At 33.9% G+C, this 26,795-nt stretch overlaps 3 protein-coding genes across 3 annotated transcripts; 2 read left to right on the top strand and 1 right to left on the bottom strand.

Annotated features, from left to right (window-relative positions):
* The first annotated feature begins 58 nt into the window (after positions 1-58).
* LOC126691997 (protein RGF1 INDUCIBLE TRANSCRIPTION FACTOR 1-like) lies at positions 59-2,021 on the top strand. The gene is made up of 4 exons (XM_050387343.1): positions 59-234; positions 341-520; positions 658-873; positions 1,323-2,021. Exons 1-4 carry the CDS (start codon positions 232-234, stop codon positions 1,548-1,550), a joined length of 627 nt encoding a protein of 208 aa, XP_050243300.1. The 5' UTR covers positions 59-231; the 3' UTR covers positions 1,551-2,021.
* Positions 2,022-3,994: 1,973 nt separating this feature from the next.
* On the bottom strand, positions 3,995-6,364 carry LOC126691996 (RING-H2 finger protein ATL64-like). Its single transcript, XM_050387342.1, has 2 exons — positions 5,345-6,364; positions 3,995-4,511 (listed from the first exon to the last, which is right to left on the bottom strand). Exon 1 carries the CDS (start codon positions 6,241-6,243, stop codon positions 5,359-5,361), a length of 885 nt encoding a protein of 294 aa, XP_050243299.1. The 5' UTR covers positions 6,244-6,364; the 3' UTR covers positions 3,995-4,511; positions 5,345-5,358.
* Positions 6,365-19,781: 13,417 nt separating this feature from the next.
* Positions 19,782-21,638, top strand: LOC126691995 (purine-uracil permease NCS1). Its single transcript, XM_050387341.1, has one exon. The coding sequence runs from the start codon at positions 19,843-19,845 to the stop codon at positions 21,553-21,555; it is 1,713 nt and encodes a 570-aa protein (XP_050243298.1). The 5' UTR covers positions 19,782-19,842; the 3' UTR covers positions 21,556-21,638.
* The last annotated feature ends 5,157 nt before the right edge of the window (positions 21,639-26,795 follow it).

The raw sequence follows: 26,795 nt of genomic DNA, 5'->3' as shown, positions 1-26,795 counted from the left end.
GTTGAAAAATCTCTCCCTAGGCGTTGCCACATTTGTTTTATGAGACTTGTCCCTTAGTCTAAGCGTTGTTTTGTTGTTGAAGTCTAAGTTGCAGGTCGTTTAGTCTCTCTCTCTCTCTCTCTGTCTCTGTGAGAGACTAATATTTTTCATCTGCAATTCTTTCTGTGATTTTCTTTCTTTCCCTTTGTTACTATTCCCAACAAGCCCAAGGGGGCAAAACTCACATTCTAAATGGTAATATCAATCACTCTTTTTCTTTCTCTGAATGTGTAGCATTGTGTGTTTTTGTGTTATCTCTTGATTCTTTTATAGCTTATTTTGGTTTCTGGGTTTTTAACAGGACACAATGTTGGTACCTCCATGGCTAGAGCCATTGCTAAACACTTCTTTCTTCTCAATCTGCCGGACTCATGGAGATGCGGCTAGGAGTGAATGCAACATGTTTTGTCTAGACTGCAATGGCGATGCTTTTTGCTTTTATTGCCGCTCTTCTAGGCACAAGGATCATCAAGTCATTCAGGTAGTCATACTCATTCACATTTCCATCAATTTTTAGTTTTTGAGCTTTTGTGCAATGAAGAGTTTTCTTTTTCTTTTCTTGTTCTTTCTTTAAAAAGAATGTGTAATAGGTTTTTTTTTTTTGGGGGGTTCTTGAAGATAAGGAGATCTTCATATCATGATGTGGTGAGGGTTTCAGAAATTCAAAAGGTATTGGACATAAGTGGAGTTCAGACCTATGTGATAAACAGTGCCAGAGTTTTGTTTCTCAATGAGAGGCCTCAGCCAAAATCTGGGAAAGGGGTTTCACACATTTGTGAAATTTGTGGGAGGAGCCTTTTGGACACATTTCGTTTCTGTTCACTTGGTTGTAAGGTTAGCAATTTTTTTGCCATTTTTTTTATAAAAAAATTTCTTATTATCTCGCATTGTTCTCATCGATCATCATCATCATCAACATCATTCACAACTCACATATGACATACCCATTACCTATATGCATTATGACCCACGTTCACAATGGTATATATCACTTTCACCATATCATTATCAGCCCTCTCCATTGCTGATCATTACAAGCTACCATATTATTCTCTCTCAACCATGCATAGTGCTTTACATACATGACTTGCATTCACATTATCACATATCAACCATTAGCATCACTATCATCCTCACCATCATTTCATAATTATTAACTAGTTTTGGTAAATTGGGTTTTGCTTGGATTGATACTTTTTTAATTTTTTTTTTTTTTTTTTGGGTTAAAGGGATAATATATTAAAATTGTATGATTTTTAATTTTTTTTGGAAAAATGAATTAGCTTGTAGGAATAAAGAGAAATGGGGACACAAGCTTTGTATTAGGGGCTAAGAATGAAGAAGCATTAATGGAAAGGGAAGGTATAGAAAGAAGACTAGTCTCATCAAGGGAGGAAGAAGAATTGCGGGGAGGGGCACAACAAGACATTTACCCATCCACACCTCCTCCACCTCCTTCAAACGCAAGAAGAAGAAAAGGCATTCCTCATAGGGCTCCCTTTGGATCCTAACCAATCGTACTTCAAAAACTTGTAGTACTTTATTCAATTATTCAAAGTTCAAAAAACCCAACTTATGTTACACGGTCCACCCTTTGGAAATTGGGGGTCTCTTTCTTGAGAAAGTATTGGGTAGCCTTCAGTGTGGGTTGTCCAAAAGACAAAAAAACCAAAACCCCCCAAAAAAAAAGTATACAAGAAAGTTCTCTCTTTAGGGGATGGGTCCCAAAACAACAAATTCTCTCTTGTGAAGAAGCAATAATGCAGAATTATTATTGATAGTTGCAAGGTGTACATGTCATTAAGAAAATAAAAGCTAGTCTTTGTGGAGTCCGTTTCATAGTTTGCAAGGGGCCACAACCACATGGGCCGTTTACATAAAGAAACAGCAGCTTTTCATTGTTTAATACTCCATGTAATGTGCAAATCAGCTTTGTAAGAATGTTAACAAGTTTGGAAAATTATGTCCGTGTTTTCCTTTTCTTTTTCTCTTTCTTTTTTCCTCTTATCTTATTTTTCATGAAAACTATGTGATATGATTGTGTTTGAGAGAGAGAGAGAGAGAGAGAGAGCAATTACGTAGTGCACCTTTTTTGCAATTTTAAGCAGAGAAGCCAAACAAGTAGGTAGAGTTGGACATGAATTGATGGATACTTGAATCTCACAGAGCGGCTTCCACGGATTCAAGGAGTAGGTATATTATAGTCTCAATGATTTAAAGAGCCAAAGAGCTTAGCAATATCGAGAGCGTTCCATTAAATTAATTGTACAAATATGGCCCAACTTTGGGGACAACGGATATAGTAAATTGGGTTAAAATGTGGAAAAGCAAGCCGTGAAAACTGAAAAATGAAAAAATATTTGTGTGTCAAAATTCAAAATATTGCCTCCATGTGCGTAAGTCAACGAATTACTATAAAAAAAATAAAAATAAAAGCAAAAACATACCCAATTGTCAACTTTATGTAACGAATCTAACCAATCATCTAAAACCCCTTTTTTTTTTAAAAAAAATTATTATTTCTGTAAATTCATATAAAACCTTGACTTCCTGCCAACTATGGTAGAAATTATATGGGTCTTTACCCATTTAGCTAAAGGAAGCCTAGATTAGCCATATCATGCTCATTGGTTCAACTTTTTGCATTTTGTGGGAAATTCATTAGGGAAAAGCTTAACTTAAATTTAAACCTAATTTGGGGTTTGGGTATGTTCTCTCTCTGTTTTTATTATTTGTAATAAGTAGTTGCCCGACAAATTCAGAAGAAGAAGGAAAAAATGGTTTGCCCCACATGGGATGGGAGGGTAGACATAGTCACTAGGTGCTTTGGAGGTTAGGCCTACCGACTAGGTTAGTTGGTAAACAGTGACAGAAGCTCGACCCAACCTTGCCAAATCTATGCTTTAGTGTGGCTCTTGTGTGCAATGTTTCCTCATTAATTGCCTGGTTTTGCCCAAATTAGCGTACTTCAATTGCCTTGCTCAATTTTTAAGTTAATTGTTTGATTTAATAGATTTAATTATGGACCACATGTAATCTTTATGTCATTCCTGGAATTCCTGGAATTTTAGCGTAAGCAAAGCTTACTAATAAATCTCTAGCACGGTTCTAAGAGACTTTCACACGCTACAATTATTATCTTGTTGAATTAGCAACTGATTGGCCTATTCTTTGCATCATCAACAACCATTTCCACGGCAAAGTCATGATGAAATATGTGCTGTGTCTCTCCCTGAAAGGCAGCATCTCCTACATAGGCCAAGCTTTGAGCCCAGATCTCAGTAAACCAACGAATCAGCTTTTAGTAGAAAACTGGGCCCAAGACCACTTTAAATCAATACTTCAGGCCCATTGGGTACATGCAAACAAAGTGAACGTGCAAATGATGTAGTCACTTTAATTAAACATTTATTAATTATAATGACATGGACATTTTTTATTTTATTTTTAATAATCACAATTTTTTGCCTGCTCGTTAAAAGGGAGATACTCTAAACACAGTGGCCTATAAACCAGTTGGCATCTCTACCCCTTATATAGAGTACGTTGAGAGGGGAGTCATTGGCCTCCTTTACTTAGAAAAAATAAAAGGGAAAAAATACATTTTAATATCTATAATTTAAAAGGGGTTGCAATTTAAATCATAGTTTTAGTGTTTATGAAATTAAACACTAAACTTTCAAAATGCCATCCAATTGAAACATTGAACTCTATGAATAGTTATGTTGTTAAATTTTGGGTTAGATAGAATGACACCATTTGGCTCAAAATGATAAAATGCATCACTCTAAGATAATGTATTATCTCTTCCTTGCTTTGCTTTTCAATGCGTGATAAAAAGAACAGGTTTAGATTGCCAAGTGAGGTAGAGATCAAAAGTTTAGAATAAAAATTGTCGGAGATCAAGAGATTGGGAAAGAAGAGTTTAATTAGTGTATATAGAAAAAAAAAAGGAAAGTGCTTAAGCTTAACTCCAAACTTATTTAGAAGTATTTTCCTCTAACCTACTATGTAGCGATTGAAAAAACCATTCATGTGTAGTCTCAGTCACATGACTTTTTAATTAATCATGTATGACTTGTTTAAATAATACATATGGATAGTTTTGTACATCGTCACATAGTGGATTGAAGAAAAAAACTTCAAACTTGTTTGGAACTAAACTTTGTCCTAAAAAAAATCTTTTCATGTAAGCATAAGGTGAAAACTACCTCCACCCATTCGAAGACAATTGCCGATACCTCAATAACACTATAATCGCCAACTCCCTTGACACATTTCGATTTTCTTCAAGCTAGAACGAAGCTTGGAACCACACATTTTGATGGCATTATAGACGTTGATTTCTTTATTTCGATTGGATTAGGGATGGATCTCTCTTCACCAAAAGTCACATTAAGTCACATTCTTCTTCCACAATCTCTTGATCCACGCCTTTCTCATTTCTATGTTCCTTTTATTTTAAGCTTGTTCTATGAGTGAAATATCAAAGAGCAAAACAAGAGATAAGATTAAGTGCCATCTTTTTTTATGGGGTATTTACAATAGCAAATGGCATATTATATACATGTTCTACCACTTCAAAAGACACATTGTCATTTTTCTAATCTCAAAAGTTAATGCAGTAATTGTTACTAGGCTTAGGGTGCATATTGAAGCACATTTGAAAGGTTAGAGTTTAAGTTGTAAGTTTTAAAAGCATAATGTTTAATTTAAACTTCCTTAAACTATAGAGTTTGAAATGTAATTTTTCAAAAAATTAAAAATAAAAAATAAATAAGAAGAAATAGGATTGACAAACTAAAAAGGTGAATTGCTACAAATATGTTGAAATAAGAGAGGTCCTCATACAAGTGACCCATTGTTACTTCTCTTGTTGATTGATAAAATTTTTAGTTCAGCAAAAAAAGATTTAAAAAAAAGGTATGGGCATTAATTTTTGCATACTATTTATTGTACATCGTTTATACATATTCATTTCAAGTGTTAAATGTAAACATCGTTAAGGAATATATGGACATTTTATGTGAAACTATGAATGTTACGAGTATGAAGAGTACATTAACAAGTGTAAAAGAACATATTTCCTAAAAGTATAATAACGATAATAATAATAAAAAGATTGAACCGATAAAAGGAATTAATAATGTTACTTTTTACAAGGTATATTAAATTTAGTCAAGGTATTATTCTTTACAAAAGAGGTTGTCTTTTTTGTTTTTTTTTGGGTAAAAACAAAAAGAGGTTTTCATAACTCATAATAATCCTCAACTTATTATCCATATTTACAATAATAATTAATCACCTCTCAAAGGCATCTCAAGATGGAAGAATCCCATTAGCCGTGGTGCTTCCCCGACTCGACTTTAGTTGCGAGAAAGACCTCAATAGCTTCCAAGACTTCAGATCTACCTGCCTCGCAGATTTACTGCGCATTGGAACATCTTTTGTAGAAGAAGTAGAAGCTGAGACTTCCTTTTCATGCTCTTTTTGTATGTTGATAATGACACAAGAATGATCCATTGATATGGATCTCTTCAAACCCTTGTTGATCGCCCTTGGTGGTTTTTCTTCCGTAGGAAACACAAGAGACCCATGACAAATTAAAACACCAGGTTGTTGTTGTTGTTGTTCCCTCAAAGTGTTAGCAACAACATCAACACCACCAGCATCATGATCATGAACATGAACATCACCTCCTTGATCACCATGAACCTGAGGTGAACCTTGAGCCATTTGTACACTCACATCACCGTCCAAAGGTGCCCCGGGTGCAACAATGGGTGATCGGCAAACTGGACAACTCGAATGCCCCAAGAACCATTTATCAATGCATGGAACATGAAATGCATGTCTACAATTAGGCAACAACCTTACCTTGTCCTCATCCTCCAAATCTCCTAAGCAAACCGCGCATTCGGTTTGATCCACACGAAATAGCTCACATTTTTTGGTTGTGTAAGAGAGAATTGGGATTGTATCAAGGATTTTTTGGTCCACACCAATGGTGGATTGGCCCCTAAGCCCATTGGTCAATTGTTCTTGTTCTTGTTGTCGCCTCCCCCTTAGGCAATATCGCAGTACAATGGTATGGTATGCTATTATTGCAAAAGTACATGCAGCTATGCCAGCCAAAGAGATTAGCAATGGGGTAAAGAAAGTTCCTGATAATCTGTTTGAGGACCCTAAGGTTGGGGTATCCATGGTTCATCCCCTAGTGTGGGGTTTTCCAAAAAAATCGACTTTGGAGATTAGGTCCCTTTGGAATTTATTTTGGGCAATTTGTAAAATTTTGGTACCCGTGAACTGCTGGATTGGTGATTAGGACTGAGATATATAGTGTCAACAATGGGGGGGGGGTTTCATGGTTATTCCAATAAATTAGGGTTTATGTTTGAATTCATTTAATTGAGACAATTAAGCTAGAGTAAACATACGTGGGATTCTTGACAGCGAAGTTGACCATGTCCAATGCTTGTGGTGTAGGTTTGGACAAGTGTAAGTTGGATATGGATCTTGAAAAATGTGAGAAATCTTTTTTAGTATTTTCTTTTCAAATTTCAACTTTTCAAAACCAAGTGTTTGTTTCTGATTGGAGTTTCTATATTTTTTTATTTAACTTTGGGTCATTTTTAGCCAACGACCTCACCTAAAACTTAACTAGGTGTAGCTATGTGGTATTTACTATTTAAAAAATAAATAAATAAATTTTAGTCATTATGATTTATGAACAAAGGGAGGGCTTATCATGGTTCTCTTATATTATAAGACGAAAGGAAAAGAAAAGAAAGAGAAAAAAAAATTTGAAATGATTTTTTATTTTATGGTTGAATTGAATTATAGAGGAGAAAGAAAAAAGTGAGAGATTTATTTTATTTCTTGGTCCAATATTTTCTTCCATCTTAAATAGAGAGAAAATGGAGTGAGAAAAATAAAGTTTCAATTTTAACAGCGGTAATTACTAATTATTTCCTTCCTCTATCCTCCTTTGCCAAATAAAACCTCGAGTCATGCCCATAGCACAATAGTTAAATAAAGTAATTAGAAACATATCTATCAAAAGAACTTAGAAAACATCTTATAATATCTATGACATAGTTTTCCTTTACAAATTTAATTGTAACAAATGTTTTAATTTAGGGTGTATACTATCTTGCACACCAAAATAAACTTTTATTGTGTTAGAATTTGGTTAAGCTTAGCCAAAAAAAAAATGTCATTCTAATCTCATTTGTGTAATTAATGCAAATAAAGAAAAATGAACTCTTCCTCTCCACTACGTGATGTTGGACATAATTTTTAAATTAGTTTTTGTAATTTGTTATATTTGGTATTTTTATGTAATTTTTGTTATTTTAGGTTTAGGCTATTTATTATTTTGTTTTTAGGTGTTTTTAATGCTTTTTAGGTCAAATTTGGTTCCTATTATGGTTAGGTATTAATTAGGAATTATTTTAGAATATATTTTCTTGTTTGTCAAGTTTTATAGAACCCTTAATTAGGCCTCTAAGTCTGTAAACGTTTTTTTTTTTTATAACAATTATTGATATTAATAAAATTCAAATATTTTGCCTCTTTATTTTCTGGTAGATTCTAGACCCTTTCTTCTTATGAATTCAAGGACTCTTGTGGATTCAAGGAACCTTCATAGATTCGAGGTTATTTTCATAAGTAAATGTGTTTTGTTTCTTATTTTCTAGAAGTAGTTGTATTAACATTCTTTTTTCTTGACGCTTCCACATCCCGCATCACTATGGAACATTCTCTCTTCAGCCAAAGAAAAAAAATTCAATCATGCTCTATCACTAGCAAGGTTCTTAGACAATGGATTTACATGCCTTACTCTAATAACTAGTACCACTATGAACAATATATATTTTGATCATGAAAATATAGATTACAACATGAAAAAATCATAAACAAGGTTTAGAGATATATATACATCATTTTGTTCTTTGCCTCTTTAAAAAGGCTTAAAACCATATCTAGATAAAGGTTATCAATTTTGGGTGATGTATTATAACTAAATAAGGATATTTTATTGGAATGAGATGGGCATTATAGTTTAATTTTTTAATAGGCAAAAATTTGTTGCACACATGTTAATAAAGTAATTCACACATTTACATACATGCAAAAATGCATGATTTCAATTGCTTGTTGCCTTTTTATGTGTATGTAAAGTGTGCGCATTAACGTGTGTATAATGAATACTATTTTTTTTAATATATAAACTATTAAGTATCCCAAATGTAATTAAAAAAAAAAATTATAAGAGAGAGAGAGAGGTTACCCCAAATATATAATGTTCACTATATATACACGGTACGCCATTGGCAAAAAACTACACCGTCACTAAAGAACGATCTTGTTTAAAACACCAACAATTTGACTTTGCTTCATGGAACATACGACACCTGTGGCTGTGGCATCATCTACTTGTTGGCGGTGGATTCATTTAGGTGAGTTAGGTATAGCAATTGAAAATAGACTTTTGAAACTTGAAATAGTTGTGATTTTAATCATTGCTGAATAAAAATTTGATGTTTGAAATAGGTGAGAATTTGTTGAATTAATTTGAGAAAAAAAATTGTAGTTTCTTTCAGTAGCCCAATTGTTTGGCTAATACTTCTTAAAAAAACTATTGCATAAGTATATTATCAAAAAGACAGAGTATCAAATGATAAGTTTCCCTTTAAAGATCTTTTATTGGCTTCCGATTTTTTAGATGTGTAAAAACTTTACTGTAATAATTTTTCTCTGTAGTAGCTTGAATTGGTTCCTCTCCTTTCTCTTCTTTTCAATGAATTAATTTTTCCTAGGGAAAAAAAAATACTTTACTGTAATTTACTTTTGGTAGAAATAGGCATATCATACAAAACAGGTACAAAACCACAAGTCTATTACAACAAACTCCCTCCTTATTTTAGGGTATATAGAAATATTTTTCCACAAGTAGCGAATAGTCTTAAATAACAAAATTAGAGGTACTAGAATTTCCAAGTTTAGATAACGCATTTGCACAACAATTGACTTCACTGAATAGAGTGTTCAAACTGTATGTCTGGAAAGGTCTTCAAGAAGTTCACGCAATCAAAGAGAAGAGATTCCAATGACAAGTTAGTTGAGTCATTGTTCATCGGGTGGATCACAACTAAAGCATCTAATTCAACAAACAAATTGGAGATGTGAAGACTTTTAGCTAAAAGAAGATCATTCCGCAAGGCCCACAATGTTAGCCATTACAGTGGTTAAGAGACCAGAATTGTGAATAAAGTCTATTAATAAAATTGCCATTAGTTTCAATTAGCTCAATTAATAATAATAAATAAATAAAAAATGTTTTCAAATAAGAGACATGGATTTGAATTGTGCCACCAAAAAAAAAAAAATCCATTAATTTTTAGCTTGGCCTGATAATAAAATACAATCATCAAGGAACAAGAACTATATATTTCAAATCTTATTTTATCTACTAATAATTATTATTGTTGTTGTTGTTATTTATTATTATCCATATCTAGTTTTTTTTTTTTTTTTTTTTTTAATTCAAAGCTTTCTTATACATTTACTTATTTTGTTGGAGCATAGATTTGGTTGTTGGCTAGTTGCTCCCTCACTTACTGTTGTAGTTCTTGTTAAGATAACGGATTAATAGGATTAAGTTAATCCTACTGATGCTAGTTTTGAGAAAGATAAAGATAAGCACCAAGTTCAAATCTCATCATTTCAAGATCAAAATAAGACCAAATTTCCTATAAAACAGAGCTGCAATAGAATATTGAGATAGATATGCATACAACTGATATTTAATCTTCTTGTAATTGAATTGTTGCTATGTCTTTTCAGGTGTAACAGATTTACATGTATAGCTATATAAATATTAATGCAAATACACTAGTTTTGGTCATTGAAGCCAAAACCAATTCCCCAACTTTATTTTCATGGTATTAGAACCTTCTTAGGCTAACGCCAATAATCTTTTGATCCTGTGACCATGTCTTCCACTACTTCCAACCTTAACTTATTTACTAATATCTCATTACCTTCCTTTCTTCTTCCCAATTTTTCTCAAGGGATCCCTATCAAGTTGGATGGTAGAAAAAAAATCTTAATTGGCTCCCAAGATTTCTTCCTGCCGTACACAGCAATGGACTAATGGGTATCATTGATGGTTCTAATCTATGCCCACCAGAATTTTTAGTTGATGTTGTAGGGAAAAAGACTCTTAATCCCAAATTCACTCTTTGGACTAAGAAGGATCAATATCTTATTAGTTGGATCAATTTTACTCTCTTGAAGGACATACTATTTATTGTTTATGGACTAGACACTTCAAACTACTGTTTATGGACTAGACACTTCGAAACAAGTGTGGACTGCACTGGCCAATCGCTTTGCCTCACAGTCTCACTCTCACATTGCTCATCTGAAGAGACAATTGCAAAGTTTAACTTAAAGCTCCAAGACCTATTCAGAGCACTTGCAAATAGCCAAATCTTTGGCTAACCAACTGGTAAACCTCTCTTTGAAGATGATCTCATCTCATATATTCTCATTGGTCTCAATCCTTCATTTAACAATTTCATGACATCTTTCTCTCCTGCTACTCAAGACCACCCACTGAGTTTCGTTGACTTTAGAGATAAACTCTTGAATCATGAAATGTTACTCAACCAACAAAATGTTGTTGTATTTGATACAACAAACTTTTCTTTGTTCACCAACAAGTAGGGCTGTCAATGCTCGACCCAACCCGCGAACACAACATGAACCCGACACGGGTTTTTTCGGGTTAGGGTTGGGCCTTAATGGGTTTGGGTCATAAACGGGTCAACTCGAAAACGACACGATAAGAAACGTGTCATAAGCGGGTTAACCCGCGTAACCCATAATTTGTGTCAACTCGAAATAATCCACTTAACACAACTCATTTAATTTGTATAACAAATAAATATTTATTTTATTTTAGATTTGTCAAATGCCTTTTATATCCAACATATATTTTAAATTTAAAAAGAAAAGTGAGTAATTACAAAAACTTACAAGGGATATAATTGGAAATTGAAACTTTACAAACCCTAGATCTCTAAACCTTAAAAACCCTAAATCTCTAAACCTTCTTACAAATATCTAATTTTATTTTTTTTTTTAATTTTAGCCGTACTACTCTCTCTCTCTCTCTCTCTCTTTCTCTCATGTGTTTATTTTTTCTGCATAATGCTTTTGTTCTATAAACTTTGAACTCATGTGCCGTTATTAATAAATGAGATATATTAATTGTTGATTAAGGCCACGGTTGTAGCTTTTGTCTTGTACCATGTGTTTTTTTTTTTTTTTTGGTGTTTGTATTAGTGTTGGACACCGTCTACATATTTTGCAAGCAGGTTTATTGAGATAGTTTATAAATTAGATTTGATGTGTATTGCTTTTAAAGATTACAAGAATGTGGGTTGTAGATTTGAAGTGTATGCATTGCTTTTGGGATGTAAAAAGAATTATTTCTAGATAGATGTTATATTTAATATTATGCAGGTTGAAATGGGTTGTGCTATATTCATATCAACTCAACATGACTCGTTTATTAAGTGTGTCAAATGGGTTGGGTCAAGTCAACCCGCCTTATTAACAGGTTGGGTTAGGGTTGAAGGATCATGACACGATTATTAAATGGGTCGGGTTAGGGTTGAGCCATTCAGTCGAATACTCCTACCTCGATACGACACAAACCCGACACACTAACCCGAATTGACACCCCTACCAACAAGGCTGGATCTCATCAAATTCCTCCCAACAGTAAGATGCAGTACACACCCAAATTACCCAAATTTCAACCAAGAAACTTTACTCCCAAACATGCTTATGGAACATCTAATTCTCGTCCTAAACCTTCTTAAGTCAATAGTGGTGCCTCTTTCAACAGTGGTGCAAATGTTCCATGCCAAATTTGTGGCAAGACCAATCATCAAGCCCTTGACTGTTATCATCGCATGGATTACTCCTACCAAGGAAGACATCCTCCAACGCAACTTTTAGCTATGGTGGCCCATACAAATGCTGCCTTTGAAAATCGAAAATAGTTTGTTGATAGTGGTGCAAATGCTCATATCACCAATGAACTTGAAAATTTGATAATTCAACAACCTTTCCAAGGTATTGATACACTATAAGTGGGAAATGGGGCAGGACTTGCTATCGAAAACTCTGGTTCAATCACTCTTCCCTCTTTTTCTTCAAACTTGCATCTTAAAAATGTCTTACATTGCCCAAATGTTTTTGCCAACTTACTTTAAATTTTCAAAGATTCAGTTTAGATAATGCATGTTACTTCATATTCACCTTATCTCATTATTTTGTGAAGAACCTTCGAACACATGCAATTCTCTTGGAGGGGAAAAGTGAAAATGGCTTACATCCACTACAGCTTCAAATGAACTCTCTTCGTGGCAACTGGGCTTTTACTGCTTTGTTAGGAATAAGAACATCTTCATTGGTGTGGCATTTTAGATTAGGTCATTCGTCTTTTGATGTTGTTTCTTGTGTTGTAAACACAATCATTTATCCTTTTCTTGTAATGACTTTATTAAAAATGTTGTTTGTACTTCAGGCCAATTGGATAAAAGTAAAAGAAAACCATTTCATTCAACCACTTGTCTCTCTAATATTCCTCTCCAACTTGTTCATATAGATATTTGGACTTCATCAGTCCAATTTGTGAGTGGGTGCAAATATTATGTGGTTTTCATTGATGACTTTTCACACTATACTTGGCTCCATCCTCTTTATAATAAATCTGAAGTGTTAACATGCTTTGTCAATATAAATTGATAGCAGAAAATCAATTATCTACAACTATTAAACAATTACAATTGGATGGAGGCGATGAGTACACCTCACTTATCTTCCAATCATTTCTCAGCTAGCATGGCATTGTCCATCGAAAGTCTTCCCATACACTTCACAACAAAATGGTCTTGCTGGAAGAAAATTGTGGCATACATATTCTTGAAACTAGATTAACACTATGGCTCATTCTCATCTTTCAAATCGTTATTAGGTTAATGCTTTTCTTACGATTGTTTATATTATTAATCGTTTGCCTACCCTTATTCTTGATCATAAGTCACCCTTTCTCAAGTTATAAAATAAAGAGCCAAATTATAACAATTTGAGAGTCTTTGGTTGTTTGTGCTATTCACTTTTGTGCTATAGATCTTAGTCTTGTATTTTTATTGGATATTGCTATGCAGGTTACAGGTGTCTTAATCCTATTACTAACAAAGTGTACTTATCTTGATCCTATTACTAACAAAGAGTACTTATCTCGGCATGTCATTTTTTATGAGAATTCCTTTCCAGCCAAGGATAAAGCTACTTCACATTTGCCTTCCAAGATTCATGCATCAAGTGATGTTCCCTCCTGTTCCTCCTTACAATACTTTCTCAAATCTTCCTTCTTCAATTTCTTCTACAACACTTCCAAACTCTCCATCTACAATACCTACTCAAAATTCTGCACTAGTAAATGAACCGCTTGTACATGGCCCACCTACATCTCCTACTCCTCTACCACCCTTACCTTCCATATCATTATCACCACAATTACCTCATTCATCTCCAACTCTGTCAACTTCTACAAGGTCTGATGCACCACTTACTCAACCCATTATTCCTCATCCAATGGTCACTCATTCTAAAACAGGTTATCTTAAGCCAAAAACCTTTCCTAACTATAAATTATTCCAAACTACCAAATATCCCTTCCAAGGCCTCCACACTACTGTCCAAGAGTTTGAACCATCATGCTATAGCAAGGTTGCTACAATCTCACAATGGAGAGCAGCCATGAAGCTAGAATTTGATGCCTTGATATCCAATGGCACCTAGACCTTGTGTTCTCTCCCTCTAAATCATAATATCATTCACAACAAATGGGTGTATACAATTAAACGCAAATTTGATGGCTCAGTGGAAAGGTTCAAGGCTCGATTAGTTGCTAAGGGGTTTAATCAACAAAGTGGAGTGGACTACATTGAAACTAGGGCTGTCTAAGGACCCGTCGGACCCGACCCACCCGCCGTCGCTGACCGAACCCAATCCGCTGCCAACCGAACTGATTGCTCTGGCGGTCAGCAACGGATTTTGTTCTCCAAAAACCGAGATCGGTGGGTCGGGTATTGGATCTCCTTCTCTCAAATCTGAGAAACCCGAATCGATCGACCCAGTTGTGTTTTCTAGCGAATACTAGGATTTTTTCGGGAAGATCTAGCTAGATCTGACGAGATTTCGCTAGATCTAGCCGAGATCTTGCCTAAAAAGGCTGAGATCTCGTCGGATTTAGGTCGTTTTGCAATTTTTTTTTTCTCCCTAGATTTTCGCCATTTTTCATCTTTTCTCACCAGATTATTGCCATTTTTCAGATTTTCAACCCCGACCAATTCACTTGACAATCGACGAAGCTTTGACCGGTCCAATTCGATTCTCCTCCCGGTCAACGGCGGGTTGATGATAGCTCCACCTGATTAGTTCAGGTTGGATGCGGGTTGAGCCTAAACTTGTTTCGACCCGAACTGTGGACAGCCCTAACTAAAACTTTTAGCCCTGTAATCAAACCTTCTACCATTCAGATTATATTGGCTTTAGCAGTTAATTTTGATTGGGAAATTCAGCAATTGGAAGTATCAAATGCTTTTCCTCATGGGAACTTAAGAGAAGAAGTATTCATGGAACGACCTCAAGGGTTCATCAATAATGCTCTTCCTAATTTTGTTTGTAAGTTTCATGTTTGCCAATAGCCCATAATAGCGGCCACGTGCCCCATATTTCCAGAGACCAATCCATTCTAGGGCCCGTACATTGAATTATAATAAAAAATATAAGCTGATGAAATATATCACAAAAATATAGTACACATTGAATTATAAAATATTTCTTTCACGGATTGAATTTTGTTTATGGTACTTGTTTAAACTACTACTATACATTAAAGGAATATAGATATAGTATGTATACAATATACATTAAAGGAATATAGTATATACTCAGAAAGAAAAGATTTAATTATTATTATTTTTTTTTTTTGACTCTCAATGATGAATTCCTTGCTTGTTGTATGTATTACATGTTGTAAAATTAATGTGTTTTTGACTTTTTGTCATGTGACTCATTAATTGTTATTTTTTTTTACATATTAATAATTGAAGGTGATGAATGTCTCTGTTAGAAATATCATAAGGAATCAAATAGTTGTGTTATAAGATTTTTGATAATTATTTAGATAATTAATTTACTTTAGATGAAAACTCTATTAAAGTTTTACGTAAAATATTAGTAGTATTGCACGTGAATACTACTAGTGATAAGGAAACTCTTGTAAATTGTAATTATTCTAAGGTTAAAGGCTTTTAAATGTCCTTTTGGGCCATTTGCTAGATTTCCAAAGTTTGGAAGAAGTAAATTACACAGATAATTCAAACACTCTTCTAAAGCCAAATTTAGATCATCTTTATTTCCAAGTCAAATGGAGAGTATCTATTTAAGGTCATAATTTAAAGTGGAGTAAATCTAGGGTTTATATTGTGCCAACTCATTTAAAACTTATGGCTCTAATTTACTTTAACTATAATGAGTTGGCTTTACTCAAAAAAAAAAAAAAACCTATAATGAGTTGGCATAATATATACTCTAGATTTACTACATTTAAATCATGAACCTTAAAATGACAATTTCCATTTTACTTGGAAATTGAGAGGATTCTTATCAGAGCCTTAGAGCATAAAGGGAATCTCACCCCAACATTATCAATTAGCAACCTATTCGATTGAAACTCATCTATACATGGTTTTGAAGCTAGTAGCTTGTTTGGATGGAGGGAGAGTAGATGGGAGTAAAGTAGAGGGAGGGAGAGTAAGTTAAATTATCTAGTTTGGATGTTTTTTTAAGGGAAGAGATGGAGGGATTTGGAGGGGTTCTAACTAATTCTAACCCTTCATATTTAATTCTCCCAAATTGGAGAGATTTGAAGGGAGAGTAAAGCATAAAAATGCTTGACCAAATGAATTATCAAATTTGTCTTACTATATTAACAAAATTACAAACTATGAAAAGGATAATTATTCCCCTCTCTCTTACTTAATTTTACAAACATCAAAAAAAGGTGGAGGATAATCATTCCTCTCTACTCTCCTCCCTACTACTCCCCTCTACTCTCCTCTCCCTCCAAACTTTCAAACATAGCATAAGTTTTTTCATTTTTTTTTTATACCAATTTATAAATCCTTAATCTTTCTAGGTACAGACATATTTTAACCATTTTTTTTTAAAAAAAAAATTAAAAGAAGTTGGTGCCCAATCATAATTTGGGTTAATTAGTTTGTTCTCATTAATCCTTTCTCTTTCTTTTCTTTGGCCATATTTCCCTATACAAATATAACTTTTTTTTAAAGATAAAATACAAAAATATCATTAAGATTAGGCTAATGTCAGTTAATACTAAAACTTTTCAAAAATATCAAATTTACTTTCTAAGCACAAATATCACACCATTTGAAAATCTCCCTATTGTTCCCACTTCTTTCTCCATCTCTAACTGCTATATATCTACCATTGCAATCCAAACTCTCATTTATAATCATTATAATGCAATCCTTGTGAGAAGTGCAATCAAAAAAAGTTGTTGGAAGGAAGCAAATGACTTGAAGGAACAAAGAACTTACAAACGACATATATATATATATATATATATATATATATATATATATATGTGTGTGTGTGTGTGTTGTTTGTGCTTAGGAAACCAATTATATATTATTAAAAAGTTAATAGTAATTCATATTAGCTCAAACCTCAAATGCCTTTTATGTATTTTACCCCTTTTTGCTTTTTTTAATAATTAAGACATAGACTTTAGAATTGGACAACAATGTCTTGATTTATAATTTTCTATCCCCGTAATCTTACTCAATCAGACACCCACTTGGAAACTCAAACATAGCTCGGCAATCAATAAGTCTAATTTTTTAGGCCAAATAAAAAAAATAATGCAGTGTTTAATAATGAGATCCATCCAAAGATTTTTTTTTTTTTTTTTTTAGCATAAATGCACGGTCCCCACATTTTGTGGTCATTTCTATTTTAATCCCTACATTTCTATTTTATCGCTTTTAGTCTCTAAAATAAAAAATGCGTTCCATTTTAGTTCTTACCGTCACTCACTTAACTAAAATTGCTGATATGACAAACAGAATGCACTACTGGCACATTAAGTGCCATTAAAAAAATATTAAAAATTTTAATTGACATTTAAAAAAATACCATGTCAGCTTCTAAATATAAAAAAGAATTACTAATCAATTTTAACCCAAAAAAAAAAAAACCAGAATTAAAAACAATAAAATACAAGAATTCAGATTTAAACCATTTTAAACAAGAACATAATCGGAGATTGAAAGCTCTAGCAAATCACGTCACTTGAAGCCCACAGTTTTGAACCTCCAACAATAGAAAGTGCTTTTTCTTCTTCTTCAGCCAGTGATCGGAGATTGAAAGCTCTAGCAAGATAGGATGGGTGGGTGGGGTCAGATTTGGGTTTGTGTTTGGTTGCTTTGTTTGGATTTGAGTTTTCTGGGTTTGCTGAAAATGGATTGCTGGGTTTGTGTTTGTATTCTTGCTGATGTTTGGGTTTGTGTTTGTTGTTTTTGTGTCTGGTTGACGAGAAATGGCAAGAAAATGCTAGAAAATCTGGGCTCTGTTCACAACCACCAACAACCCACTATTAAACCGATCTCCAGCAAACCCAAAAGATCCAGAATACCCACAAGAAAAACAAACCAAAAAACTCATCAATCATCAGATCTCAAAGGCCATGTTAGAGATATATTAGCCCATTAGAATTAGGCGTTGGGCCTATGCTAATGGGCTAATATATCTCTAACAGGCCAAAAATTCCAACAGCAATCGTTGACCGATACTAGAACCTCGCCGGAAAAATTATTGTACGATAGGTCGAGACGGTACAGTCAGAAAAGAGTCGGCATTGACAGCGGGAACTCGCCGGAGAAGTCGTTGTGAGAGAGGAAGAGGAGCTTAAGAGCCGTGAGGTTGGAGAGGTCAGGAATGGGACCTGAGAGACGGTTTTGCTGGAGGCTGAGAACTCGGAGCTGAGTCAGAGCGGTGAGCGACTTGAATGAGCCCTGGAGATCGAGGTCTTCGAGATCGAGTCGTGAGACTCGGTCGTGGAGGCACGAGACGCCTGTCCAGGTACATGGGTGGTGGAGTTCCAAGTTGTAAGCTTGTTTGCTTTATCTGTACAGGCTTTGAACGCCAAGAGAGGTTCCAAATCTGGGTTTTTCGAAGCTTGGGAGAAAAGGAAATGGAGGATGAGAAGAAAAAAAGTGAAAGGTAGAAGAACATACAGACTTGGGTTCGCCATTGTTGTTTGTATTCTTACTGATGTTTGGGTTTGTGTTTGTTGTTATTGTGATTGGTTGACAAGAAAAATCAGTTGCTGGGTTTGTGTTTGTTGCTTTTGTGTTTGGTTGACAAGGAAGATCTGTTGCTGGGTTTGTGTTTGTGTTTCTGGGTTTGTGATTTTTGGATTTTAATTGTGTTGTTCTTAGATCTGGGTATGGATTGGTTTCATGTTGGGGAAGAAAATGAAGAACACATGTTCTGATCTTCGTGCTCTTCCCAAAAATAAAGAAAAAAAATTAATTTAACTATTTTCTTTTCTTAAAAAAAAAAAAAAAAGAAGGATTGAAGTTTTATTATTATTTTTATTTGATTTGGTTTTTTTTTAATTAAAAAGCTGAAGTGGCATATTTTAAATGCCAATTAAAACTTTTTAATATTTTTTTAATGGCCACGTCAGTGTGTAATGTGCTAGCAGTGCACTCTATTTGTCACGTCAGTAATTTTCGTTAAGTGAGTGATGGTAAGGACTAAAATGGAATGCATTTTTCATTTTAGGGACTAAAAGCGGTAAAATAGAAATGTAGGGACTAAAATAAAAATAACTCCAAAATATAAAGACAAAAGTGCACTTACGCCTTTCTTTTTTTTTTTTTTTTTTTTTTTTTTTTTTTTTTTTCAATAATTTGGTTGAATAGTCCATTATCTCTTGCTAAGTCAAGAAATCCACCTCTTGATGTGATAGTTATAATATTATCGAGAAGACTAATTCTAAGACCACATTATTTCATAATTTTTTGTTACAATTTTGACGTGGCAACGGTGAGTGGTTGTCTATTATTTATATATAAACTCATTATTTTTTTTCCATCACTCACACTCTGCCACATGACAACTTTGACATGACAAACTAAGTGATTGTCTATCACTTACACATAGACCCATTATTTTTTCTTTACCATATATTCATACTCTGACGCATAACAACTTTGACTGTTTAACATGACAAATTATGAGTGGTTGTTTATGACTTACATATAAACCTATCATTTTTTTTCTACCACTCACACTCTATGCATAACAATTGTGGCAAAAATAAATAATATGAAAAATGGTGAGTTCTAAATTTTCTCTTATCAAAATAAATTTCAACAGCCTGTGCCCCTTAATAAGACTTTTTTTTTTTTTTTTTTTTAAGTTCATTCCATGCGCTGAAAAGTCAAAACACGCCACATCCTAGGACTTGATAGGAATCTTATAATACACACAAACTGAGAGTGACACTACCCACCAATCAACCCGTAAATAATCTCATCCTCAAGACATATATGATATACCATAGCATAGATTCTAAATATTCTGTGGCCATTTGAAAAGTGAAATCCCCACTGAATCATGGTGTCCAAATGTCTCAGCTTCCATCTCCATCACCATCCCCACCCCCACTCTTCCCTCACCTCTTCCATATACCAAAATCCAAGGCTCTCTCACTTTCCCACCACTCCTTCGCAGTCATATACCAAATTGACTCTCACTCCTCACCAATCCTCCCCTTCCCTCCATAGAAAAACATGCTCCATTTTCACCCCCATGGCTTCAAGCCAGTCAACGCCTAGTTCCAAGTTTGATGAGTTTGAACCCCATCCCTCACTTACCAATGATGATCTCAAGCCAACTACATCCCATCAAAGGACTTTTACCTGGTGGGAAATGGCTAGTCTTTGGATTGGTCTTGTTGTGGGTGTTCCGTCATACTACCTTGCTGGTAGCCTTGTTGATCTTGGCATGGCTTGGTGGCAAGGAATTGCCACAGTTGTTACTGCCAATATAATCCTATTAATCCCATTAGTCCTCACTGGTCACCCTGGCACCCGTTATGGTATTTCTTTTCCTGTCCTTGCAAGGTCCTCTTTTGGAATCCGCGGTGCCCATATCCCCACTCTACTAAGAGCCTTCGTTGGTTGTGGTTGGTATGGAATTGAGACTTGGATTGGTGGCGAGGCAATTTTTCTCCTTTTACCAAAATCCATCAAAGAATCAACCTTGTCTCAGCTCATACCTTGGCTTGGTACTTCCCCACTTGAATTTGCTTGTTTCATAGCCTTTTGGTTTGCTCAATTAGCCATTGTTTGGAAAGGAATGGAAGGAATCAGACAGCTTGAGAAGTACTCAGCTCCCATCCTTATTCTACTCACTTCCTGGTTCCTCATTTGGGCTTATGTCAAAGCTGGTGGCTTTGGCTACATGCTCTCCTTGTCCTCTAGGCTCTCCTCCTCACAATTTTGGTCCCTCTTCTTTCCTTCACTCACTGCAAACATTAGCTTTTGGGCTACTCTTGCACTTAACATACCTGATTTTACTCGATATGCCAGGAGCCAGACTGATCAAGTTATTGGTCAGGCAGGTCTTCCAATCTTCATGGGGGCATTTACATTTGTTGGCCTAGCCGTGACCTGCTCTACCAAAGTAATATTTGGACGAGTTATCTCCAACCCAATTCAACTTCTTGGACAAATAGGAGGATTCTCAACTATAATCCTAGCTATTCTTGGGATTAGCTTGGCCACCATTACAACCAATATTGCTGCCAATGTTGTGGCACCTGCCAATGCACTAGTCAACCTCAGTCCCACAAATTTCACCTTCAGAAGAGGAGCTATTCTAACAGCATTGCTTGGAATTGCTTTTCAGCCTTGGAGACTACTTAAATCAAGTGAGAGTTTTGTTTACACCTGGCTAGTTGGATACTCTGCGTTATTGGGTCCGATTGGGGGCATAATTTTAACTGATTACTATCTTATTCACCGAACAAATTTGAGCATCAAGGACTTGTACACATTGAGTCCTTATGGGGCTTACTATTATTCAGGAGGCTATAATTTGGCAGCAATGGCAGCCTTGATCGCAGGGATTTTGCCAGTGGTTCCAGGGTTCTTGCAAAATGTTGGAATTCTATCTTCAATTCCGGACAGTCTTGTTCTCATATACAACAATGCTTGGTTTTTCAGCTTCTTCTCTGCAGGTTTTCTCTACTGGCTTCTATCCTGTTTGACAAGAAAACAAAATAGGTCTCTCCCTATAGATCCCCTTTTGCCCTCTACAAATTAAGTGTTGTAAATAATCATCATACATTCATATCTATGAAGTGTTGAAAACAATTATCATAAACAACTTAAACAATTTTTATGACACTTGGGTAATTTCCAGTCTAGTCTCTCTGTATATTGATGATATCTGTATAAATAAGTAGTCAATATATTGTTATCTTAAATCACATGGTCAGGCTTCTCTCTAGCTACCAATTTATCTCCTTGCCTTTTGGGAACGCTTAGATTCTACAAAATGTATGAACCGTATTGACAGCTGAAAAGATTTGGTTGAAAGATTGCTTCTCACAGAGGCTTCCATTTCTTCAAGAAATACAAAATGTTCCGATAGAAGAGGTTCCATGTCGCTTTAGGCTTCTTCTATCACTTCTGATTAATCATCTAAAATAACACCATGTCCCTAGCAATTGGAAGCTGCTTAATTAATTAATTGCATGCCATGTGTAATCACATAGGCTTTTGGATAAAAACAAAATAAAAGCAACATTTTGAGGAAAGACATGAGATACTGAACTTTTATAGATCCATCAATGCCCAGATGAGTCAATCAGCAAGAAATTTATAATATATTGGACAAAGAAAATAACCTGAAGATATTTATGCCAAAAAAAAACCAATAATTAGAGAGCTACCTCGAGGAGGAGAGACTATAACATAATTCATGTCATTGCATATTTGTATGTAAATACAAGTTTTACTGTGTAGGTCTTAAAAATTTATGTCTCACTTTTAAAACACAACCCCCCACCCCCCTCCTCTTTTGGGACTGAACTTTGAGATTATTGGAAACTTACTCAACATCAGGCATGCAAATCACATATTCAAATTCATGTTCTTTTGCTTAAATATCTCAATGATCTTATTGATGGAAGAAATAAGAGAACAAGAAAACTACAAAACTATGGTAGAGCCATCCCACCAATCCACAGCTTCAATGCAAGCACCAACAACAAGAGAAGAAACAAGAATGAAAATAATAAGATTAAATAACTTATAACAAAAAGAAGTATTAAGATTTGATTGGTGCTTAAGATGCACTTAACAGGTCATTACAATGTTCAATAGCGTTTAAAGAAGCCTGCATCTTAATTGAGAAAACTTAGCCTCAATTATCCAATGGTTTTTGTATGAAAAAAGAAAAAAGTGATAAAATCCTCATACCCTTATATATATCATTACAGATCACATTCATTAATTTTATTTTATTTTTGATACAGGATAGAAATTCTACTCTAACCTAATCTAAGTGTATATGTGTGTGAAACTCTTTCCTGGAAACTTGAACCCTACTCTTGTCACCCCACACCTCACAAGCACTTATACTTGTGGAGTGACAATCGCGCTAAGGGTGTGTGGTGGTCTTATCCTTCAATTTTTAAAATCTATATAATATCTAAAAGCTAACACATAGCATTTATTGTTGCTTCACTACGATTAAACCATATCAACTTAGCATTTCGGATCACTTTGGTCTGTTCGTTCCAATTTGGTCCACTTTGGTCAATGTTGTCCATTTCAATAACTAAGGTCTATTTGATCCATTTTGGTCTACTTCGGTCCAATACGGTCTACTTTGGTCCATCTTGGACTAATTGAGCCTTAAATTTCTTTTTGTAGGTTGTCTTTTCAATTTTTGGCCCAAAAAAAAAAAATTCATAATTTTAGATTAAAAATTATGAAACTTTATTCTATTTGGACTTAACACTTTAGGGCCCGTTTGGTACGTATGTTTAAACAACAATTTTTAGTTTTTTTGGAAATACGTGTAGGTGAAAAAGTGTGTAAAAATGCGTGTAATTTTATTTAAAAACTGAAAATATGTGTTTAAACAAGTCTATCAAACAACCCCTTAGTTTTACACTAAAAAATGCAAATAAAAATATAGGAATTATATTTGTGGAACACAATAGTTTGTGGGCTCGGCTTGCTCGCTTATGGGGAGTCCACAGGCCCCAAACTGAAGGAGGCCAGGGCCCAAGCTCAAAAATAGTAAGCCCAAAGTGGCCCAAAGATACAGCCGAGGACAGCTTAGTCCTCGGCAGGCCCAAAATCCCATTGATGAAAGTGGAATACAAGCAAACTTAAAAGATCAGAAAATATCTCGGGGAAATAATCCTTAATACCCTTCATTGACATGACATAGCACCTAACAAAACCTGATTTTTAGGCTTTATTAACCACCCCCAACAATTCTGGGATTAGATTGACGGGACAAATATCAGTCCTGGAAAAGTTGACCCTACACGTGGACGAGGGACAACGAACGTAGGCTAGTATAAAAGAGAGGATAAACTAATCAGAAAGGGGGGGATTCCATCTCACTCCCTGGGAAAAACTCCAGGGATGAGAATGACCGGACAATATAAGTACTCCTCCACAAAAAGCCCACCTCCGGGTAAACGGAGAAAGGCATTAGTGCTGCTCGGACATGATCCGAGGAGTCCAATCCTTCGAGATACAAAGTTATAGGGCTTGGACGTCCAGGTTGAAGCCTTTTTCTTATCTGAATTTCTCTAAAGTCCGGTTTGGACCCACGCCCCGTGACCAGACGCCAGCCTTTTAAGCCCACTCTCTACAAATTTTATTGTGAGGGATCCATCACGCGCGAGCCCAGCGCAACCGTTGGGCCGTTTGAGAAACGTGTCCCTACAATATTTATATTTGAAAAAATAAGCTACAATTCTAAACTCATTCCATTTTTAAATTGAATGTAACATGTTACATGTGTTCCATGTAATGAGTGTACTTTTATTTTTTTATTAGTATTCTTGTATATGTTCAAATTAGTCAATTGATTATAGTATATTTTAAAATATATATTTTAATAACATATTCTCCATTTATATAAAACAATATTATAATTATGTAATTTAAAATTTTATTATATATGTTTGTTGAATGCAAAATATATTATACATTTCATTACCTAAAAGAATAAAACTTATGAAATAGAACATATTTTTAATACAAATTTTACATTATATTCTTATAAAATAACTATATTACATTTCTTACATATCACATTGGTTTGCAACTAGTTATATAGCATTGGTTTGCAACTAGTTATATATATTAGATGGCTACAACTTATGTTATATCCAAACTTTTCAAATATGGACAATGTTTAACTATCAAACCAATTTTTAACCATCTCATCTAACCCACTACGTGGTAGTTTATAAATACTATTTATGTAGTTTAAGATGAAAATTTATAGTAAGTCATTCTCTACATGCAATACTAACTCAACACATTTTGTAGATTAAGACGACAATTTAAAATGAGTCATTTTTATAAAGTGTTATTAGTTTCTTTCAATATCATAATGACGGTACGCACTGAACGCTTCTTTGCAAAGCTATCAATTTGATATTTGATTTTTTAACTTAGGCTCAATTAAATTGGTTTATTTTTACTAATACCGCTATGATCATGCCAAAATCATGAAATATGAACTCTATTATTGGCATGTTAAATGAAATTCATGCAAAATATAGCCACATTATTATGAAGATTTATTTATATGCATAGAGTATTTTAAATATAAAATAAAATTTTTAAAAACTTGTAAATTTGAAATGTTGTTATTTTCATTAAATACCTCAATTGAGATTTAACCAGATTATTTTCAAACCTCGTTTAAATTTACGGTTGGCAAAAAAAGGGCTAATTCGACACTCTTTTTGGGTAGAAGCAAATGTTAAATGTATTATTATTTAATATTTTATAAGCGATACATGAATTAGAAAAATGAATCCAATATTTTATTATAATTTAATACATCAATTGGACTATTTTCATATATTTGTAAATTATATTTAAAACTTGTACTTCTAAAAATATAGAAACAATCAATATAAAATTTTAAAAAAAAATTATTTGTTATATTTTTGGGTATTAATTAAATTTTTTTTATAAGCATTCTATCATCCAATAGAAATTGTATATTTTTTTAAAAAATTCCAAGTGTGTGACCTTACTTTTATTATTACAGTATTCTTTTTGTGCAATATTATAAGATTAATACATATATATATATATATAACCGAAACTTTTGACTTTTGGTTGACATCTCCACAATTTTCCACATTAGTATTTTTTATTTTGATTTAATTCTTTCAATTTTATAGCACCAAATTGCAGAAAATTTGAGGAGAGAAGAGAAAGTCCTAACAGGAGTCTCTCTCTCTCTCTTTTTTCCTTAATCTTTTTTTTTTTTTTACGTGAGTCTTTCTTTTTTCTTTTCTTTTTTTCTTTTTTTTTTCTTTTTTTTGAAACCTAAAGTGAGTCCTTAAAAAAAAAAAAAATAATAACTTGAAGTATAATTAAAAAAAACTATAATTATTTTTTAATCCTAATTCTAACATAAGTCTCTCATAGAGTCAAAAATTTTGGTTTTATATTATATATAAATAATAATAATGATGTGGCAAGCTCTAAGGATATGAGAATGCAATTTGTAGATCTACTATCAAGATAACATAGATTAGATTAATAGTGAATAGTAGATTTAATTGTAGTTGAGTATTATGTAAAGTCATCACTGAGATGTGTTATGTGGAACCAATAATATAAAAGAAAAAAAAAATTCTAAATCATTATTTGAACAAAAAATTACTTATTCTCGTTCATTTTCAAGTTATATATATTTTTCATCAAAAAAAAGTTATATATATATATATATATATTAAGTCAAGTCATAGACTTTTAAACAAATTAAATACTTTTAATTTTTATTTACTGCACAAATTAGCAACTAGTATATTATATTTTAGAATTCCTCTTTCAATTTGGGCCCTTAGGCCATTGCTTAAATAGCCTATAGTTGAGCCGCCCCTATATACAATCAAAAGATGGATAAAAGTTATTGTGGATTAAAGATAAAAGAATCAGTGGGCTAGGAACGGGCTTTAAGTCCATCTCTGAAGCTATGATCTACAAATATATCAAGGAGCTTGGGTCTAGTTGTTGTATAAGAGCCTAATGAAAATTCAATTGGATCTATGATGATATCTTCTTACTTCTTAGTCAGAATTTTGTCCATATAAGCCCAAATAACTAATCATGGGTCCACAAGGCCTCACAGCCTTCGTTTGTAATCATGTAAGGGCCATTGAGGACTTGCATTGAGTCGGCCCGCCAAGAGAGGGAAAAACTTCTTCCCCAGCCCCCACCACAATTCTATTGGGCCTCACTTTGCTCTGAAGGCTAATGGTGAAAAGTGGAAACATTACGATGGAA

Source organism: Quercus robur, chromosome 7 (genome assembly GCF_932294415.1).
Source record: "Quercus robur chromosome 7, dhQueRobu3.1, whole genome shotgun sequence".
NCBI classification, from domain to species: domain Eukaryota; kingdom Viridiplantae; phylum Streptophyta; class Magnoliopsida; order Fagales; family Fagaceae; genus Quercus; species Quercus robur.
Note: the sequence above shows the minus strand (reverse complement) of the source record. Positions and strands in the feature narration are given on the sequence as shown.